At 37.3% G+C, this 20651-nt stretch overlaps 1 protein-coding gene across 5 annotated transcripts in view; it reads right to left on the bottom strand.

Moving 5' to 3' along the window:
* The window catches only part of LOC144644082 (uncharacterized), a 56933-nt gene that overhangs the window by 23874 nt on the left and 12408 nt on the right, over positions 1 to 20651 (bottom strand). For 3 of the 5 annotated variants that reach the window (XM_078503496.1, XM_078503495.1, XM_078503498.1), the window contains 16 exons: positions 15543 to 15737; positions 13163 to 13300; positions 12499 to 12603; positions 11162 to 11461; positions 8992 to 9990; positions 7531 to 8634; positions 6924 to 7045; positions 6385 to 6459; positions 5556 to 5657; positions 4355 to 4450; positions 3721 to 3877; positions 2498 to 2890; positions 1992 to 2155; positions 1201 to 1411; positions 731 to 760; positions 217 to 315 (listed from right to left, as the gene is read on the bottom strand). In XM_078503496.1, the coding sequence (XP_078359622.1) occupies positions 217 to 315; positions 731 to 760; positions 1201 to 1411; positions 1992 to 2155; positions 2498 to 2890; positions 3721 to 3877; positions 4355 to 4450; positions 5556 to 5657; positions 6385 to 6459; positions 6924 to 7045; positions 7531 to 8634; positions 8992 to 9990; positions 11162 to 11461; positions 12499 to 12603; positions 13163 to 13300; positions 15543 to 15737 (4290 nt within the window). The remainder of the gene's footprint in view (positions 1 to 216; positions 316 to 730; positions 761 to 1200; positions 1412 to 1991; positions 2156 to 2497; positions 2891 to 3720; positions 3878 to 4354; positions 4451 to 5555; positions 5658 to 6384; positions 6460 to 6923; positions 7046 to 7530; positions 8635 to 8991; positions 9991 to 11161; positions 11462 to 12498; positions 12604 to 13162; positions 13301 to 15542; positions 15738 to 20651) is intronic. The other 2 variants (XM_078503499.1, XM_078503497.1) reach the window with 2 other exon arrangements.

Here is a 20651-nt window from a genome sequence, read left to right as displayed (position 1 = left end):
AAAGACCTGGCAATTTTAGAATACTTTGGTCAAATGCAAATGCACTATGTGGTTTGATCAAGTCAACAGAGTATCAAAATAAATTAAACCACCCAACAAGATTAATTTAGCACCATATTCTGCAAAAAAGAAACCATACGGTTTGGCAAGCAAAATTTTAATTTTTATCTGTGTAGGCTAATTTTCCTCAATCTGCAAAGCTGTCTGCTTTCTCACCTGAATGCCTTCCAAATATGGTCACACTTGTATCAATGTCGGGATTCAGTAATGACTTGTTGGAGACAAATTTCTCAACCTCTTGTGTCAAAGTTGCGTCTACAACATTACAAGACAGCAAGATAATATAAGAATACGAGAGAGTAAAAGTAAAAAGAGAAAGATTGGTATAGCATGGATAACAAACATGGTCAAACATACGATGCAAGTTACCGCAAACTTTCCATAAAAATCTGTATTCCAGATGAAAGATTAGAGAGTGCACTCGTAGCCTGGTTTTAATGTGTTTTGCATTCACTGGTCCAGTTTATACGCAACTTGACTTCACAATATCAGACAAAAAATTTTAGTGGTCATGTAAGGAATGTGTTCTACAGGTTGGAGAGAGTCACTAGGCAAGGAAAATCAGCGTAGTAGGGTGGCATTGTTGTCTTCGATTATCTTGAAACTATTTTCATTAAAAAATCCGATGTTATGATAACAGAAGTAATGTTAAAAAGCGATGTTTACTCACCATTAAGTGGATGATGTGGACCTTTGGGACCTAACACGTTCAAAAAATTAAAATTAGTGTCAAATCCACTCGCACTTAAAAAAAGAGCACAGTTTCAGCAATAGGATTTTTAGAAAACTTCCAAGAAAATTTGCTTTATTGACGCTCCGTTCTTCTGAAAGGTATTTTATGTATGGATAATGTTAAGCGTTTGTTTTAAATTTCAAAACTTTTTAGAAGATACTTTTTCAATAAACAAATCGGTTATGCAAGGAATAAAAGTAAACAATTGTTGTCTTTACAAACGTTTGAGCAAACTAATGTTAATGAACGTTTTTGGAAACGTTTTGGTGAAAACTATAAAGGAAAACAAACACTCTTTTCTTGTAACCTTTTAAAAACCAATATTTATTTTTCTTGAATTTTTGTCTTTATTGGAACGTTTTTCGAATATAGTGATAACATTGTTAACATTATCCCAGTTTACTTACTTGGCTTCTTACAAATAAAGCTATACTGGCCCTGACACGGTTCGTCATGCCATTTTCCGGTCCTTGTCACTATTGCGCATGACACGCCGCCATTGTTAGGTGACTTGTCGTCCCAGTTGGTGTAAGAAGACGTCATGCGGTCACTCCACACCCAGTCTCCCTCGTTATCAATGTCATTGTAACCAATCCAGAAGTCGGATTTAGAATAAACCTAAGCACAAGTAGCAGCTGTTAGTCCAGCCTCTCTCAAAATTAGAAAATTGCACATACCATCAATCGCATAAGATGCTCAACATTCTGTACTGATCACATCATGTAGTTTTGATTTTATCTTTAAATTGCTAGAATTGTAAGCTGATTGCCAGATTTTGATTTTTCCTAGAAAGTTTAAAGAAGACTTTTCAAGAAAATGAGTAATTCAACAGGTAATTAAAAGTTTTGTGGGACATGTATTAGAACTTTGTAATGAAAATAAATATTGCCTTCCCTAGTATATTTGGTTAATAAAGAATTATTTTTTTGTATGACATTACCTGCATAACGAAACGACTTTTTTCTGCAGAGAAAATGTTTCACACCAAACTATTTCTACATTAAGCATAAGTTTAAGAACTTCGTACAGATTGCTTAAAAAAAACAGGAACAGTTGCCTACTTTATTTACTACTTTATTTAGGCCGGCAATCTAGCGAAATAAAGTCCTCGCAAGAATTCAATTTCTTTCATCTTTTCACGAATTCAATAGTTCTTAATGTAATGTTAAAAGAAACATCCCTGAAAAACTTGACATACCTGCGATATCATAGTTTCTTCATCATCACTAAGTATACTTGCTAGCGAAGCTTGTTCATCCATACACGATACAAGTGCATGCTCCCATGTTTTTGGTTCTTTGAATAATTTATAGCATCCTCGGACTGAGTTGAGGGTCAGCTTCTTCCAGCCCTTACCGCAATCTAAATTTCCATTGAAATAAATTGAAGCAGTTCAAACAATTTTGGATTGTTTTAATTATATGACAAATAGACATTAGGAAATTGGAAATAATAAACACAACGAAGAAGTTTTATGATGCGACATACAAACGTGTCAACAATAACGTCATTAAATGTCATTACTTTTTCGCTACAAACGATGTTGACAACTTGTAGCATAAGCAATTCTAGGTCTCTCTGTCTACTTTGTATGGAAGCAGTTGGACAGTAAAACGTAGAGCAAACCGGAAATCAAATGAGGAACAATTAAAGAGCAATTCGCACTAAACGGATTGTGATTAATGTTTAACCAAACCATCTTACCTTCAACCTTTTTCTTGCAAAGGTAGTCATGAGTCTGTGAACACGATGCATCTTTCCATTTGCCTTCTTTAGAACTTAGCAAAACACAGTCTCTGCCTTTACCGTGGTCATCCTTAGCGCTGCTATCCCAGTCCGTAAACACAGACAAACTCGAGTCACTCCAAGTCCATGTTCCATCCCGGGACTTATCCCGGTATCCCAACCAGGATTCAATACTGGTAAAGTTTTCGAGGAAACGTTGTTCATAAGCGTTGGTCACGCTGAAAAGATCCCCGCCAAAGTTTTTGCACGTGTGATGAGCGTTATCCCATGTTTTGCGCTCGAAAACCTCTTTGTAGCAAAATGAACCAAAATCACCAAGGGCTCCCGTCCAACCAGCGCCACACTGAAGGTCTGTAAATTAAAAACGTACTTTTCGATTACATATTCTCATTATTTCGTCATGTAACGCTTACATTAATCGTTTTATTAACGGTGAAGCAGTTGATAAAGAAGGCTTTAGTTTCTTGAAGTAAATCCTTTTAAATCACAATTGGCTTTTCGGTTTTAGTTGAAGAGAGCCGTTCAATTATTGATTCATTTCACGTTACAGATGTTTTGCTATTGAAAAATTTGGACAGCATTTTCACAAATACGAACAAAAAAACATTTAGCATACCGCAGCCATAGTCTGAAGATGCTAGCACCATTGCTTATTTCATCTATTGTAAAATGAACTTCCCTCACACGACTTTTTTCCTACGCTTCGTTCGGATCAATTTAGGTTTCTGGGAAACTGCTCACCTACCCCTCCCCAAACCTAACATTTTGCCCAAAGCGATAAGTAAGGGTTAATGTTAGGTTTGGGGAGGGGTAGGTGAGCAGTTTCCCAGAAACCTAAATTGATCCCTTCGTTCAACTGTATTGACTTACTACGTCGTCAATTTGGTCTTAAAAACATGACGTTAAAGATTGGTGTGCCAACTTTGTGGAACATAGGTAACAGGGGGGGGGTTTTTGGTTGGTTTCCCCCCCCCCCCCCCCTTTTTTTTTTTTTTTTTAAAAAATAAACTCCCAATATTAAATTTTTTTTTATATAAATATTTTTTTTTTTTTTTTTAAAAAAAAAAAAAAAAAAAAAAAAAAAAAAAAAAAAAAAAAAAAAATTTTTTTTTTTTTTTTTAATGGGAAGCTATTGAAATCATCAATCTCAAAGAAACCTAGCATCAATACGCATGTCCTACCTGGCTTTGGTCGAATCAAGTTCTTCTTTCCAATATTACCATTAGGGTTGGCGTTTGCTTCAGTCCTTCGGTTGGTTTGATCGCTTTGTTGTCCCTCTGGTGGAAGTGGTGTTGGGTACCATGGGTAAGGACACCATTCATCACCATCACATCCTTTCTGTTTGTAACGTTTAAACACCAGTCAATGACAACAGTAACAAAAAATATGTAAAGTTAATACCACGTAGTGTTCCTGTATACAGCACAGATATTGGACTGTACAGACTATCATGGCAGAGTGCAGTTTTAAGACAGTGTGACGTAGCATGGTTTGATATGGTATGGAATGCTACACAGTGCAATAATGTGTAATATGCATGAAGTGGACAGTACATATGCTATGAATTTGTAAGAACTTTCTTTTCTTTTATTTAGCTTCACATTTGTAATAGATTTTTAAGGAAAGTTGGTGTGATGTCTCACGACTTTACCGACAGAATTAAACGTTGATGTAGAAAGAAACACAATTTTGTCATTTTCATACCTGAAACTATTTAGTATTTTCGGGACACACTTGAAGGGAGTAATGATTTAATAGAAGTGATACTCTACTGATGTAGTAGTAAATCATATTGTTTAACGCTTATTGTCTTACAGGTGCTTTGTTTTGTCCTTTCTTCCATGCCGCTGACAACTGGGCTGATGGGAAAGGACTTGGATCCTCCAATAATTGACTGTCAAACGACTGTTGCTGCATGCCATGGCGGCAATAAAATAATACAAGCTGAGCTTAGTTCGTCTATACATACTTATGTTCATTTGACGCAGTTTTCGATACCATGCTTTCCTTATCCAACAAAAAGATTACTTATTTTTGTTGTGAACGTAATGACCCAATCAAATCGAAATATCGGTATCCCACCGGTCATGAAAATTTTACCTATACTTCCTCGATCATTCCCTTGCCATAGAAATCGAGAATTTGGCATTCGAATTTGACAAACTTTCGATATCATGGAATTAAGAAGAACCAAGTAGGGCAATTTTAGCTGGCGATTTTGTTTTTGTAAAGGCAGTATCTCCTGTTTTTCTTTTCAATGACCTCAGAGTATTAATTAATGACCATAATAACAAGGCATTATAACATCTTTTTAGCACAAAGTGTATACAAAACCCGGTAGAACCTATTGAAGCAGATTTTGGGGTTTACACTTGATTCCATGATGATCATGCCATCGGTTGACACGTGACAAGATTACTTGATAAGGAAAATAATAATGTCACAGTTGTGGATGAAAAATAATTAGAGGTATGTTTCTGTTTCACACCCATCTTTCATGCTGGAGCCTTTAAAAAATGCCTTAAACTCAGACTATTCCTGCTCAGATGGAAAGCGGAAAAAGAACACGGAAAAATATTTTAGCCCATGCACATCCACGGGTTTTTTATGGAAGAAATGTTGTTTAGCGGAATTAAAGGGTAACACAGGCATGATGCAATAGACCACTGGTAGATTGAAGGGAGAAATATTAATATTTCGATTTGATCGGCGCATAGCTTTCGTAAATAGATATTGCATCTACAAACAGCGTCCTGTTTTGGTTGTCTGGAATTCCAAAAGAAATAAGCAAGATCTACGCATCTACTGTTTAGCTCTGAATTAGAAACACTTTCAAATCACTCGAAAACACTTTATATGTCTCAATGTCAGTTAAAGAAAGAGTAAGGTCAAATTACTTCTGTGCTTTGTAAAAACAATTGGTATTCGCTCTTGAGACTGACTCGCCTATTAACCTCTTCTCGTGTTTTGCGCTCTTACTGAATTATAAACGTTTTTCTATGATAATTGATCTTACAGTGTCGCCTGTGTTTACTGGATCGTTCTGACTTCCTTCTGGCGGTAGTGGTTTTGGATAGGGCTTGCCACCCTCTGGGAACCATTGACGAGTAACTGCCGGCTGTTGATACCATAGTTATTTAATACCATTCACAATACAACTTTCACAAACAGAATTTCTTTTGATGCAAAGAATAGAAGATCTGAGAACCTTGTTACATTATCCGGTGTTAGTTTACGTCATTTCGTAAAATAAACCTCAGCCTAAATATTACACGTTTTGATGTGAAGAATTGTCTGCTTATGGTTATGGTTTGATTATGGTTGTCATTGAGATTATGATTATGATTATGGTTATTATTATGATCATGGTTATTATTATGATTATAATTAACATTATGGTTATATCAATGATGAAAGTCGAGAATTAAATTTATGGTAGTATAAATGTCACTGAAATTATTTCATTCACTTGACATAGACAGGGTTAGGTATTCTAGCCCCTTAGTTGCATACGATTTCCAGGAAGTACAGCAACTTGGAACTGATTGAATTCGGTGCTTAACGCTACTGAATACTTTAATTTCATATTAGTAAATTCTCTGTTGTTAAAGTCAAAGGTACTATGTAAGTAGACATGGAGTCCATTAATGGACTTTAATGTGGTTTTTATCAAGGTAATAGTTAGTTTTATTTTAGGTATTCTTAATCTTAGTATGACCTATCTTGAAGCCACTTTTGTGAATGAAAGCTTCCTAATAAAAGATTATTAATAAGAAAAGTATGCTGAAAAAGAGGACACATGACACCCCCACTTTCTCCTCGCGTTCAACTTCAGCTTATCATACCTGTGCCTGGTTGCCTGGATAATAAGGAGACTGTGCTGATGGCAGAGATCCTCGAGCAGACGCCTGGGAACTGGTCTTGAGAGAGAATGGGAAATGACGAGTTAATTGGAATGAAGATCACCATTGATCCAATTTCCCGATCTTAATGCTGTTCTTTGAAAAAATTCTTTGTTAATCAATAGCAGTTTTCCAATTTAGAAAGGCCAAAGCTACCGAGGACCGAACGAGCTGATTGATGTAACAGGGACAATAGCACATAGTCAAAAAAGTGACCTACAACGGGCTGTAAAGATGCAAGAAATATTCCATCTGGACATAAAAGGAAAGCTGGGATCCTAAACTATATGGATACTTTACTCTGTATACGAACCAATCATTTTAGAAAATTATACCCTGAAAAACAACAATTTCACAAATTTAAAGTGCAATCCAATGTTGCCTTTTAGAGAAAACTTCAAAGGGTTAGAAAAGAAATAAATTAAATAATTATATATAAATTCTTATGTCAGGTCTATGGATTTTGTAACAAGAGGCCGTACCTTTATTGCTTCATTGTTATTTTCACTTCCTTGATTACCGTGGTAACCTTGGTTTTCCTGTTCTCCCTCAGGAGGGATGGTGAAGGGATATATTGGCGGCGCAGGATTGGACCTTGCTTGGCCTGTTTTCAAAAGGGTTTTCACGTAAAATACTTGCTCAGTTAAAAAAAAATTGTCGTTCGTGGCTATCATTCATACGCAGTTTATTTCATATACTATAGAGCCTGGATTGATTGTTTTGTTTTTGTGCAGTTTGGTCACAGCTCTTAAATCTCTCTACCACTCTGAACTAACCCTCATTTACCAAAATCCTTTGATAGTGAAATCATGATGATCTGTTGTTATCGTATCATAGTATTGTTAAATGTTTTTATGCCTAATGTTACTGTATTATAATTCTTAGAAACAATCGTAGCATTGAAACTAATACAGCATAGTAACTAATGCTTAAAAGTTATGTGTTTTATTAAGAAAGCCTTTTTGAAAACAAAAACTAGTTTTATTAAAAAACAACAGCAAAGAATTTGAACATCGTTACTTTCAGTAAAAGGTCGTTAATATATTTTGTGCTGTGGTGCTGATTATTGACAATATAATCTTTTCTTACCTGGGCTTGAAAATGCATTAACGTCACTTCCGGTATACCTGGAGGTCTCGGTAGCTACCAAGTTATTGTGGTTGAGAGGCGGAAGTTGCTGGTGATTTAATGGCGGGAGAAAAGCCACATGCTCATGACTGGAAGGGTACGCATGCTCAAGAGGGGGAGTCAAGGGAGGTTTACCAACGTAGCTCTGTGTCAATTCACCTGGGTTAAGATACGGGTTAACATACGGCTGGTTAGAAGAAGGAAAGTTAGGCAAGTTAAATTCATTATTATATGGAGGTTGGCTAGTTAATGGATTACCGTCATCAAATTCAGTACTGTTTCTAGGTTGATTAGCAACCATATTAAGACCCAGATTCTGTATCTGGGAAAGTCCATTACTGTTTGGTTTATTTGCTACTTGATTAAACCTCAGGCTTTGAGTTTGCAGGTTTACATTTGATGTCAATTCATTAGCTATTTGATTAGGCGCCAGACGCTGTCTCTGGAACTCATCATTAGCCTTTGGTTGATTTACATTTGATAAATAAGGTAAAGTTGGGTCCTGGGGCATGCCCGGGGCTGCATTATAACTATTAATTATTGGATTAGTTCCCACACCAGGGGTCTGGGAAATGCCAGTTATTCTAGGAGGGTTAATATTGGGATTCCCAGAATCAGTTAGTTTATTTAAGGTTGGGTTAAATTGTATGGCAGAGGGATCGACGCTTCCATCTTTGACCGTTTGAAAGTTAGCTGAACTAGGACTAGGAACTTGGACTTGGAACGGTTGGCTGTTCCCGACGTTGTAACCTGATGGTTGAGGCGTTGGGACGTTTCCTCTCGTTTCAGCAAGAGCTTCCTCTAAGCCCATCTCTAATTTCCCTAACGAATCCACAATTTCAGCTTTTTCTTTTGCAATTTCCTTCTTTAGGGATGATTTCTTCTTTTCGTTACCTGATACATCTTTATTCTTTATAGTCGGTTTTGCAATGGCGCTGTTTCCAAGTGACAAGTTCCTGTAGTTGGTGTTATCGAGCCAGTTTTTTGATGGGTATGAACTGGAATCGTTTGTGGCACTTCCTTGCCATATCCGGAGAAAATTCGCGAGCGGATCTTTTGATGGTCCTGTTGTTGATTACAATGTTGTGCTCTTAATTTAATTTTAACATCAATAAACTGACAACACGTTTTTAGTGGTTCAAGGCATATATTGTCCAAATTGTTTCCGAAAAAGTAAACCAAAGATCTAGAAGTATCCGACAAGAAAAGAATTTTCCATTCTATTCCGGAATGACCCTCTAGTATTATACAAGATATCTTTAACATTAGTTGACAATTCAAGATTGATCTATACTCAAATTTGTTTGGCTTTATCCGCACACCGAAATTTAGTAGAAATGATGCCAAGAACACAAAGAAAGTAGTACGCAACCACAAATAACAAAGGCTAGAAAATTCGAAATTCAGACAAGACGTTTATACCTGATGTGCCAGGGATTCCGAACTTCGCTGCGGTAGCTGGGGGCGCCATACGTTGTGCCATTTGGTCAACACTAAGAAGATTTTGAAGCTCTTTTGTATCGTCATACACGGAGGGAACCAAACCTTTTGACTGAGCATTTTCATCCCATTCTGGTAGTGGTATTTCTTTTCTGTTTTCAGACTCGTTAACTGTTTCGTTTTTAACGTTTTGAACAGGCAACGGTCGATCTATAAACTCCTTTCCTTGAACGACTGGTATCATCATATTGTAGTAATTCTTGATCAAATGATTTCCGTTGTTTGCAAATGATTGATTGACAACTCGTTGAGGTGCGTACAAATTCCCAGTGTCAGCATTGTAAGTTTTTGGCATAACTAAAGGACCTCTTCCCACCCCACTTAAGTCTAAAGGTAACTTTGGATAAGGTTGCTTACCATTATCAGTTAATGAGGCTGCATTTTCAATCTGCGATGTGAAGGCAGATAAAGCATCAACATTTTGTGAAGATTGCTTTTCAAAATTAGCACTTGGAGCGTGTTGAGCCTGCTCCACTCCATGTAAAAGAGGTGGCAAGATAGCCGCCTCCTCATTGTCGTGATTCAAAGGTGGTAGGCCGTTACTTTCGATTCCGTGATTCAATGGTGGAAGGTTTTCTGCTGTTTTCATTCCATGATTTAAAGGTGGCAGGCTATGAAAACTCTGAAGTGCGTCATTTCCGTGATTGAGCGGTGGAAGATTGCTCGCCTGCTCAATGCCGTGCATTAGGGGTGGTAAGTTCTCAGCTGCTTCCTTCCCGTGGTTCAGTGGGGGCAGATTTGATGCTGTCTCAATGTTATGGTTGAGCGGAGGTAAAGCGCCAGCCATTTCTATCCCATGATTCAGTGGTGGTAGGTTCTCAGCCTGTTTAGCATCATGGTGAAGGGGTGGAAGGGCCGAGGCTGAACTTGGAGCTGAAATCTTTCCTTTCGCAGTTCCTTTCTCTGTGCCGGAAGATGTGCCTGCCAAGAAACATATTTAGAATAATCAAAAATTTAATGCCAAATTATGACCAAAAAGAAACACAGTATACTTATGATTGAGGTTTTAACCAAGCAGTAATGGCCAGTGTCTTCTATAACCATCCAGTCGAAGTTGTAAAGTAAAGAAATTATTCTTGATATGCTATTATCTCATGTGTTTCTTTTTCAATTCTTGGACCTTCTAATTCCTCAGCTTGACTCGATAGTCCTATCTTGGATCTTTTCTAGCCCGTTAAAGAGCTTTGTCACAGACAATGTATCTTAAAGAAATGGTAAGTTTTTTCAATTTTGTTGTCCGTGTTATTGTGCCCAAAAAAAAAATTTCCGCCCCACCACCCCAAAAAAAAAAAAAAAAAGGGGGGGGGGGGGGGGGGGGGGGGGGGGGGGCGTTTTGTTTTTTTTTTTTTTGGGAAAAAAGGGGGGAATTTAACCAAAAAAAAAAAAAACAAAAACAAAAAAACCAATTTACTTTCGATCCTCAAGTGAAAACCGCTCTATCTTTGCCAGTTGAAATCATCCTTGCTTAATTTCACGTTTTAATTACACCTTTGTTGTTTTTCTACATTAGAAAACTGTTATTTTGAGGTTTCCTTTAATTTGAAAGTAATCAGAAAAGTGACAATGCTCCTTTAACATTGCTCATTCAAATGGGTGAAATATTAGTATTTCTACGATGTTTCGTGTTCGTCTCCACAATACGTCTCTGGTATGCCATTTTGAACGTCGAAACGCCTAAGTAGCAGGCAATAATTAATAGCACGGTATTCGACAGTGTCGAAGAGGTAACAAACCAACGACGCAGGAAAACACTTCGGTAAAACAACGAACTGACAAGGGCTTACAAGTATTAGAGCTTCCATGGACGGCGGAGCCGGGGAGCTGGGGGGGGGGGGGGCTTTAGCCTCCCCAGAATTCCGAAAAAATAAAGACTTATTAAGAGAAGAGTCTTTTAAGCCCCCCACTTGAAGTCACTAGTCAGCCCCCCCACTTGGAAAAATGCTCCGCCGTCCCTGGCTTCTTGAGCTGGCGCCGAATTGACAACCAGCTTTCACTCATTTGTAATTAAACCACAAAGAAAGATTCACTTTGCTTTGATAATGATGGTAGCATCATCAAAACGTCGGACAACATTAGTCTTAATATTCCTTACCAATTGGTTTGGAAACCTGTCCTCGGAAGGCTCCAGCAGAATCGGCGATTCCGTTGTCCATGTTATCGCCATTGGGGATTTTCCCCGAGATCTGTACTTCTGGAGTAGAAAAACTGTCCATTGGATCGTGGCTCGGCGTTTCATCTGCGCTTTCAAATGATGTGGTGATTTTTGAATTTAGTGAGCCAAACAGAGGATCAGCAGAGTGCTGGTCCTGGGACAGAATCGAAGGACTTGTGAATGCTTCGTTAATGGAAGCAGCTGCATTTTCAGTACCGTCTGCTGGTGGAACATCGTCAGCTGTTAAAGAAATAGCCAATTAAGTTACAAAAATGATTAAACTGTAGTTCATGCAGTTGATAATTGCAAATATGAAGTGTATTGCTATAACTAAACGAAAAAGTCCACGAAAGTGTTAGGACTCAAAAGGCGCGTGATATCAAGTTTGAAATTTACGCCGGCACTCTTAATAGCGATTTCTAATCTACCCCTTTATGTTTCTACCAAACACATAGGATTGTACTCATGTTGTGATCTGTTGCGATCCTAACGATTTCAAAAGAAGCTGATCTTCGAAGCTTCTTGCTCCATTGACCTTTCAAGTATGTACCTGTATGTGGTATTCTAACGTGTTATTAATTGCTCTTTGTCTTGTTCAGGGGTACTTAGCTGACCTGGGATGACATAAAATACTTAAGAGGAAATCCGCCAGGACTTCGAGTAGTTATTGGACAAAATTATGTACCAAAACTATTTACACCTGATTGCAAGTTTTTGTGTTTCTGCTTCAAATATCTTATCGAAAGCAAACTTTTCTAACAACACCAAACATCGAAAACAAAGTTCGAAGTTCCACTGAATTCCCATGAATCGCTCAAGAGATGTGAGCTTTTGCCCATAGCTTGTGAACTTTGAATATCATTTTCTCAGACTCTGATCAGAAATTGTTTTACCAGAATTTTTTCCACCTTATTGCAAACTTTTTTGTTACTGCTTCAAATATCTTATCAAAAGAAATCTCTTCTAACAACACCAAACATCGAAAACAAATTTCGAAGTTCCGCTGAATTCCACTGAATCGCTTAAGACGAGTTTCCAAAATGGCTACAAGTGAAATTTTGGCTATACCTTGTGAACTTTGAAATTCATTTTCTCAGACTCTGATAAGAAATTGTTGTTTGTGTTGTCACGGATAATTAACTTACATCTTTACCTTTTATTAAGGGTAGGAAATAACGCAATAGGATTTAAATTATTCTAGTACTTGATTTTTGTCCAACTTCAATAAATATTACTCGACTTCCTAGTGGATTCCGTCTTAAAATGGTATTCTCTACCTGGTAAGCTCAAGAGGTCCGAGCGGGACACGCCTGCACTCATCTGTGCGGGTTGCGGGACTGGATTGTTGATAGCGGAGTTGTTGGTTGTCTGACTGTTGATGGCTATAGAAAAGGGGTGCATGATTGAAACTAAAATCGTATCTTTATTGTTAACTAGCCAGACTCATATGTATGGTGGAACAGTGATAACAAAACAACTGTCAAAAGGCTCAGTATTTTGGATAATATTGAATTATCGCTTTGTAGGAGACCCAATCTAAAGGCTAGATTTCACTAATGTAAGATTAACGAAAGTTCCTGTTAGTTCAAAAACAACTAAGGCTAGTAGCATCTTTGTAGGCCTTGGAAACATTTTATCTGTATTTATCCCTTACTTATATCTGTTGTGGTTTAAATTTATTTTTGGTTTAAAAATCTTTTTTTTTTTTTTAAATTTCCCTTTGTTTCAGATTACGATAATGAATATTTGACTATAAAAACTTAAAATCAAACCAGTTTGAAAGAATTAAACCAAAGATAAATGTAAACCACAACATATCCAAGTGTGGTTGAGGCCTGTTATTTGCCCGTTGTGCGAACCTGCCGTGTGGCTAGACAACGAGGCCGTAGCCTACTCAGAACTGATGAAATTGGGAGTTAGTGCCCTTTACGAATTGGTTACCTGGTAAGACGTTAGAGCGGAACACGCCTAAAGCCATCTGTGCCGGTTGTGAGACCGGACTGGCGATCGCAGGATTGTTGTTCATCTGATTGGCAAACAAATCCACGGAACCAGAAGGAACGGTGCTCTTATTGATTTCTACATTGTAGGGATACACAGTTATAATATAACTTGCCAAACCCATAGCAAGGGAGGACAATACAACAGCGAAAAGGAATTGAGTAAAATGGCTTTATAAGATGAAACCTTTGTTTTTCTGAGCAGCAATAAAAAATTAATGATAATATACTGAATTGTTACATTGAATTTTTATAATAATAATGCATTTTTCTTGTTTTGGTGTTGCTATTTTAAGTTGAGAGATATGGCGAGTGATGAACGACTGAAATGCTCAGACTTTATGATATTTTGACTTACTCAAATCAATCGAGTAAGAGAGTGTTTGAGTGGGTGAGTAAACGAGCAAACGGAATTAGTGAACGAGTAATTATAAGTGATTGTATAACTGAATGAATGAGCGACGTAGATAGCTGCCATGCGGCAGCTAGGCATGCGTTAAAAGTGAACATGGAAAGAACAAACAACAATGATCTAGTAACGAATGTAAACATGAGCAATGATTGCAAACGGAAAATTAAACAAAAAGAAATTAAACGTTTGTGATTTGTTGTAGATGAAGTGATTGATTTTATCATAGTTGAGTCAGTGAAGTGAGTTATGTTGTGTCAGAATGTGAAAGTAAAATTAATCTAAAATATAAATGTTATTAAACAAATAGCTACAAAACTACGCGTCTTGAGTATTCATGAGTACTTGATTTACAGGGGCGGATCCAGGATTTCAAAAGGGGGGGTGGATGGCAGACCATTAGGGCCTAACCCTAACCCTAACCCTAAGTGGCGGCAGACGGTGAAACGTGGCGTAACAACAACCAGACATGCGCGAGAGCTAATTTTTCTTTCTTTATGTATTTTCTATTTCAAATAAAGTGACATTTCGAATTTTTTTTACTGAAAAATGGGGGGTGGATATCCACCCTTCCACCCCCCCCCCCCCTGTATCCGCCCCTGATTTATTAAGTATACGTAGGTATCATGGTTGTTTGTAAATGTGAAATTTAACTAGCTGGGGGAATCATGTCCTGTCACCGTATAGTAGGCTGTGGTAAACGTCAGTTCGTGGTAAAATAAGGACTTTCTTGGATGGCTATTAACCTGTTTAAGAAGTTGTAATTAAAAATAAACAAAGAGGATATTTCTTCAGATCTCGAAGAAAACATTTAAACTGTTTAGTCCTCCCTCGATGGTTTTCAATTTTCTAAAATTACTATGGTTATGTAAAGTCCAGTCAACTCAAATCTTTGCTATATTTCGAAACCATCTTTAGAGCTTCTCCACAATTTTGCCATTACAAAAAATAGAATTGTAAACTGCGAAATTAAAAATTACTGATATTAGCTAGATTAACAGTCACAAGTTGAAGAATATCCCATTTGCCTTTTTTCTCAAGCAGGTTAATAACCTAGGCCAGTATTATCAGAGTACAGTAAACAGTCAGTCGACGTCAGTGAGATTACAACTCAGAGGGACTTTTTACTTCTGGGCTCGGTTGTTCAAAGCACGATTAAGCTAATCCAGGATTAGCGTGAAATTTGATTTCAATTTTATAACATTTCGTTGAGGTTTTCTGTTAATATTTCTGTCCCCCAGTTTTGACGTGGACCAATCTCAAACTTAACAAAACATTAACTATGGAAAACCCCTTAAAACAAGAGAAATTAAAATATTGATCATCTTTTAATCCTGGGTTAGCGTTAATCGTATTTTGAACAACCCGGCCCTGTTTGGTATCCATTAATGGATATGATATATAGCACCTACAGTTCCAAAAACAATCACTGTTCAAAATCGTCACTAATTCACCGAAACAAGGAAACAATTTGTTTCCTTTATCCTGAAAAGTTTTGTGCGCTGTGTCTGGGTAACAACAACATAATTTTAAGCAATTGAAACTTTCGCATTCATTTAGCTCGCCTTTTTCCCGTTTTACCTCGATGAGAAGGTAATGCAGAACTCTGATGGACTTAGCGAATACAACAATTCAGTAAACAAACCTCACTCACATGTTACTTACCTGCTTAGCTTAACATTAACTCGTAAAAAGTGAAAAAAAAAAACCAAAAACAACTTGGCTGGTATTTATCCCCAAGATTAATGGTATTTGATTATCAGGAATGTTTGTTACCCAGGTTCATTGCACAAAATAGGTTTCTCTACTCTTTACTGATTTGTTTTGTTTGTAACATCTAAGATTAATTTTGACTGCCAAGTTAAAAAGTCCCTCTGAGTGTTGGTCTGTCTGTGCGTCAACATGCCCTAACCTTCTTGGATTTGTTTATACATCTCATCCTTCTTCTGAGTCATGCCGGGAACCATCTTGCGCAGTGACAACGGAAAAGAACCTGGGAGCGGTTTGTGATTTGACACCACCACTCCTAAACTACTTCCCGGGATGGCGTTTTTAAAATCAGCCGAAGTAGAGTTGCCTTGCTGTGGCGTGAGACGTGCAAGTAAACCTAATGCAGTGGGTAAGTCAGCAGCAACATGCATCAAAACATTAAAAAGCGTTATATAAATAACTGTTATTTTAATTGTTATTTTGTTTTAATTGTCAGTTTAATAAAGTTGTCACGTTAAGGGTTATTCGATTTAGTTAAATAGCCCTTATGTATTCAGTCAACTCTCTCTTAACGGACACCTCTTTAAGGCAGACACCTGTTGATGGTCCCTGCCATTTTTCAGTCATCTTACTGTTTCTAAACTCCCTATAATATAAGAAGGACAACTCTCTTAAACGGACGGTTGGAGCCGGTCCCGACGGTTTCCGTTTTAGAGAGATTTGACTGTATTAACAAAACAGTTAACAAATGCGTGGCGCGAGGGTGGTAAACATTTTGTTTGTGTCATGTCATCATGTTTTTTACCCTCGGATTTAATTTTTTTGAAATGCCAAACAACCAACCAAAAATGGTTGCCATCCTATGTCTCGCTTCCTTGAGAGCAATAAAGACATTCAGATGAAACATACACAAGGGATATTGCTTAGAGTCTATGGCAATAGTCTAGCTTTCCTTTACAGAGGAAAAGATAAACCATCTGATTAACAGTGTTTATTACACGACTAAGGCGGTTCGAGGGCCAATAACTAAATCAGCCAATCAGATTACTTTATTTCCGGTCCCGCGAGGGCCGATATTTTCCAAGTATCGGACCGGGTTTTGTCCCGGATGATCCCGCGCTAATTCCCGGGCGATTTAACGCAAGATTTTTGAAAGATTTGTTTTTTGCAAAAAATTTTCCGAGTTTTTATTGCTTTGAAAATAAAATGACCCGGCTTACACAGAAATAATTATAACTTCTTTAGCGCGCGTAAAAGTTTTGCCGCACATTGTTTTCCACGACATCTACCGGGTAGCAATTCTCACTACACAAAGTTTCCAGTCGTGTAATAAATCTCTTATTAACCAAGCTTGCTCGGGACCGTACTGGGCGAATATTGGCCCTCGGTCTTTTTTGTACGGACCTCGCTGCGCTCGATCCGTACTGTCAAGACCTCGAGCCAATATTCGCCCAGTACGGCCCTCGCGCGTGGTTAACAAGATATATTAATTGCACTTGCTGATATTTTAAGAGTTATTAGGAAACAAATTATGACACTTATGTCATGATTGAGTGTTAATACTTTGCCAGCAGTTTTTAATTTTTTATATTTAGAATTATTTTATTATGATTGTTTGTAACTCCTTTACTTTATTTTATCATTTTATCCAATTTATACTAGTGATACCTATCGGTAGAAATGCCAACGAGTACAACGGGACGCTTTATGATTTTGGTCGATCAATAAACATTGCGCGTTTTCTTTGAAAATCTTGAATGTTTATGGAATAAAATGCGATTTTATGAGGCTAAATGAGGAAAAAGTTCTAAAATAATACTAAAGTAGTGAAGATTTAGTGAGAAATATTGTAAACTTTATGCTATTTGAGAGTTTTGAGCCATTGTTGTCCGATGCCGCTATTTTGGAAAGGTTTCCGCTGTTTTAAAGTCCTATAGGTCTTAATCAAAGTGGCTATGGGCCACTGAACGCGGAAAATAAATTACGAAACAAAAAGCAAACTTTTACAAAGATTTGCCGAAACAAATCATTTCAAACTTTCCACACTGCAGTTAAATCCATTCAGCACATAAGTATTCAAAAAATTTGAGGTTTTAAAAGGTAAAAGCCTGGTCGGACAAGTTTGTGGTCGGCGGTAAATTAGTCCAAAAAATGGTCTTGGTCGACGATTCAGCGTTCCTGATTTTAGAAAAAGCAGCCATAATAGATGTTTCAAAACAACTCTCGCCAGTCTTTTGAACCGAGAGGGCCAAGTTTTGGCTCGGTCAACAGGGACAACTTTCTCATCTAAACCCTCGGCAAAAGATGGCTCGGGGGAGAGGGTAACCCTCCTACCAGGGACAACTCTCCTCCATATAAACAGGCCCTGAGACGCATCTTGTCTGGGAATTTTAGTTGCCAATGAATCATGCACGTGCTGAACAAATTAGTAGCGCGCTGATTGGCCAAACTACAACAAAGTGTGCACGTGCTGAACAGATTCTGCTAAACGGATTGGCAAAAAACATCAAAATTGAATCGTCACGATCTGCCTTACATTACATTACTTACATTACTCGACATTTGGAGTGTTTCTGAGATTTTTTTCGCATATACAAATCTTCTCGCGGCTCTATATTCTGCCGCCTCGTCAGGCCTTCTGGTCTTCCAGAAGGCCTGACTCGTTGGCAATAATATATTTGATAATGTCTCAGAGAAAGAAAAAGCAAAATTCGTGTTATAAGTTGGTCAGTCCGGGTTGTCTGTTGATCTTTGGTCACCTGTCGTGAAGATACCTAATATGGCAGTATTCATTGAATTAACAGCCGAGCATCATTTCTTCAAAGTTTTTTTCACCGACGTACAAAAACAAGCAAATTTAAAGGCGAGTGACTTGTTTAAGAGTGGTCAATCAACGAATTCCGTCGTTGAACTAAAGAAAAACAAACATCAAGCCATAACTTACACGATAACAACCCCAAACCCGGCAATTGGTAAAATATAACAGCTTTGTCTTACAATATATGATTTCAAAGCCAAGAAAATTATAAATGAATAATAAATGAATAATGTTTGTTCCACAAGGCAAAGAGCCTTTGACTGTAGAGTTCTCTTGGTCGTTCGATAGATTTATTGAAGTATATTATTATTTTTATCCAAAAGCACTCAGCTATTCAGTTGAACAGTAAGTAGCTTTATCCAGTAGACTAAACAACAAGAGACATTCCACTCAATAACACAAAACCTACCGCTTTATTTTACATAACCAAATATACACCTACAGACGTTCACTTCGAACATCGACAACAATGCAATCGTGTTTTCCGTATGCCTATACATAGCTTAAAAATAAGACCAAAATGTTGGTAAATTTGCCTTCCCATTGGATAGCTAGGATACCGAATTAAAACAATTTGATACAGGAAAATCAATTTCATTCAACGCAAAACGCGAATTGTTATGGTTAGGTATGAAATATTTACAACTAAACTAAACTAGCGTCTTTTTATACAAATTGATTTGCTTGTCTTGGTTTGTAAAACCAATTGTAAGATGTGGCATCAACCAATCCCCCAAAAGTGAAAACTATTCTTTAAATCGCTTGGTGATAATGTGACATTCCTAGCTTCGTTTTAGTATAAAACTGAAGAAGCAGCAAAGAAATTGAAGTTGTGTAGTTCAATTTGTAAACTGGATTCTGGGCCAAGAGTCGATTGACCAAATGTAGGGAGGAGGGAGAAATTGGCTCAAAAAGTAGGAAGGAAAAAGATTTACCCTCCTGTTCCCCTCAATTATGAAGAATGAATCGACTCTATAATTTTAGTGCGAAAACTCAGTGCCAAGATAATTCAATCATCGAGTCTATGATTTGGAGAGACTTATACATTTTTAACCGATACAGTTGGGTGAAAAATGTTTACGCTTAACTCTAAATATACAATCAGTTTGAATTAGTGCAAAGAAAGACCACTGGTATTAAAGGGACACCTGAGGTAACACTCGATAACAACAATCCAATCCTAAAGAAGGCCGCTCTTTTTGAGGAATCCCAATTCCGTATGTATAAAACCAACCAGTTTATTTATGACGCAATGGCCAATTATGAGAAAGTCACTTGCAGGTTTGCAGGTACTACGGTGAATCTTTCAACTCCATTTTTGGATTACATTAAAAACCATGGAAGGAAGCAATCATAAGCAATGTATTTTTGAAACAGCCGTGTTTACATGAAATATCACATTTAGAATGACATTTTTTCTTTGCCAGCCATTCTGGGTTTTGAAGCACACCGTCATTTAGGATTTTTTAAAGATATCATACGGTTGCCCCTGCATTATCCGAAAACAACACGCCCCAGATGTTCGAAGGGTGTATAACGCTAAATCACTATCCGGTGAATAGCGTAGCGATTTATCCGGTGGATAGTGTTATTCACCCTTTAAACGACCGGGGCCTGATCTTTTGTTGTCCTAAAAAGAGGCCACCATACGTGCGACGTCATAAGATCTAAAATGGCAGCGCATGGGAAATGCAATCATCAAAATGGCCGATTCTCTTGTTCATTTTTTCAACTTTTCAAACATTTGTTACTGCTTTTTAAATAAACTTCAGTTTGGAGTATATTTTCAGTGGAAATTTTGTTTCTTCAAGACTTACTAACAATAGTCACATACATTATTAATAGCAATAGCTCATAGTTTCTGATTGCTTACGAATTTGCAGGACCGTCATTTTAGAAAAAAACTTAATTTGATTTTTTTTTTATCGAGAACGACTGTGATTGAATGTAATCTGAGTCACAAATGACAGGTTTTAGTGCAATCTTCAAACAGAATTTAATATATTCACCGTAGAACTAAGTCTTAGACATTGGCCACTAAACAAGACTCAATTTCAACAGGTGCTTCAATAGTCTAATCATGTCAAAATAAACGTGTTCTGCCCAGATTGCTGGAATGAAAGTTGTCAGTTTTCGGGCATGGGATTGTGAATGCCGTTTCAAATTATTTCAAGCTGAGTAAAAAAGTAACTTTTTCTCTTATGTAATTTCCAACAGACGAGAACCTCCTCAGTGAATCCTTTTTTCCAACCAATTTCTTTACCATTAATAGCACATCAGAACAGGTGGTTTATTAAGATAAAATACCTCATCATTTCATCCTACAAAACGCCCAATTTTCGCAAAAAAACATATAATTGTTGATCTAAGGAACTGACAGGGTAATAAACCATTATTAAGTTAAATTTTGCCCATGTTTTAAAACGAAATCGGGTATATTATACTTCATATAAAAATGAGTTTACATAAACTCGGTCTCGCTTTGAAACTGAG

Source organism: Oculina patagonica, chromosome 2 (genome assembly GCF_052425735.1).
Source record: "Oculina patagonica isolate OP01 chromosome 2, crgOcupat, whole genome shotgun sequence".
NCBI classification, from domain to species: domain Eukaryota; kingdom Metazoa; phylum Cnidaria; class Anthozoa; order Scleractinia; family Oculinidae; genus Oculina; species Oculina patagonica.
The sequence above is the reverse complement of the archived record's forward strand: the minus strand, read 5'-3'. Positions and strand labels throughout refer to the sequence as shown.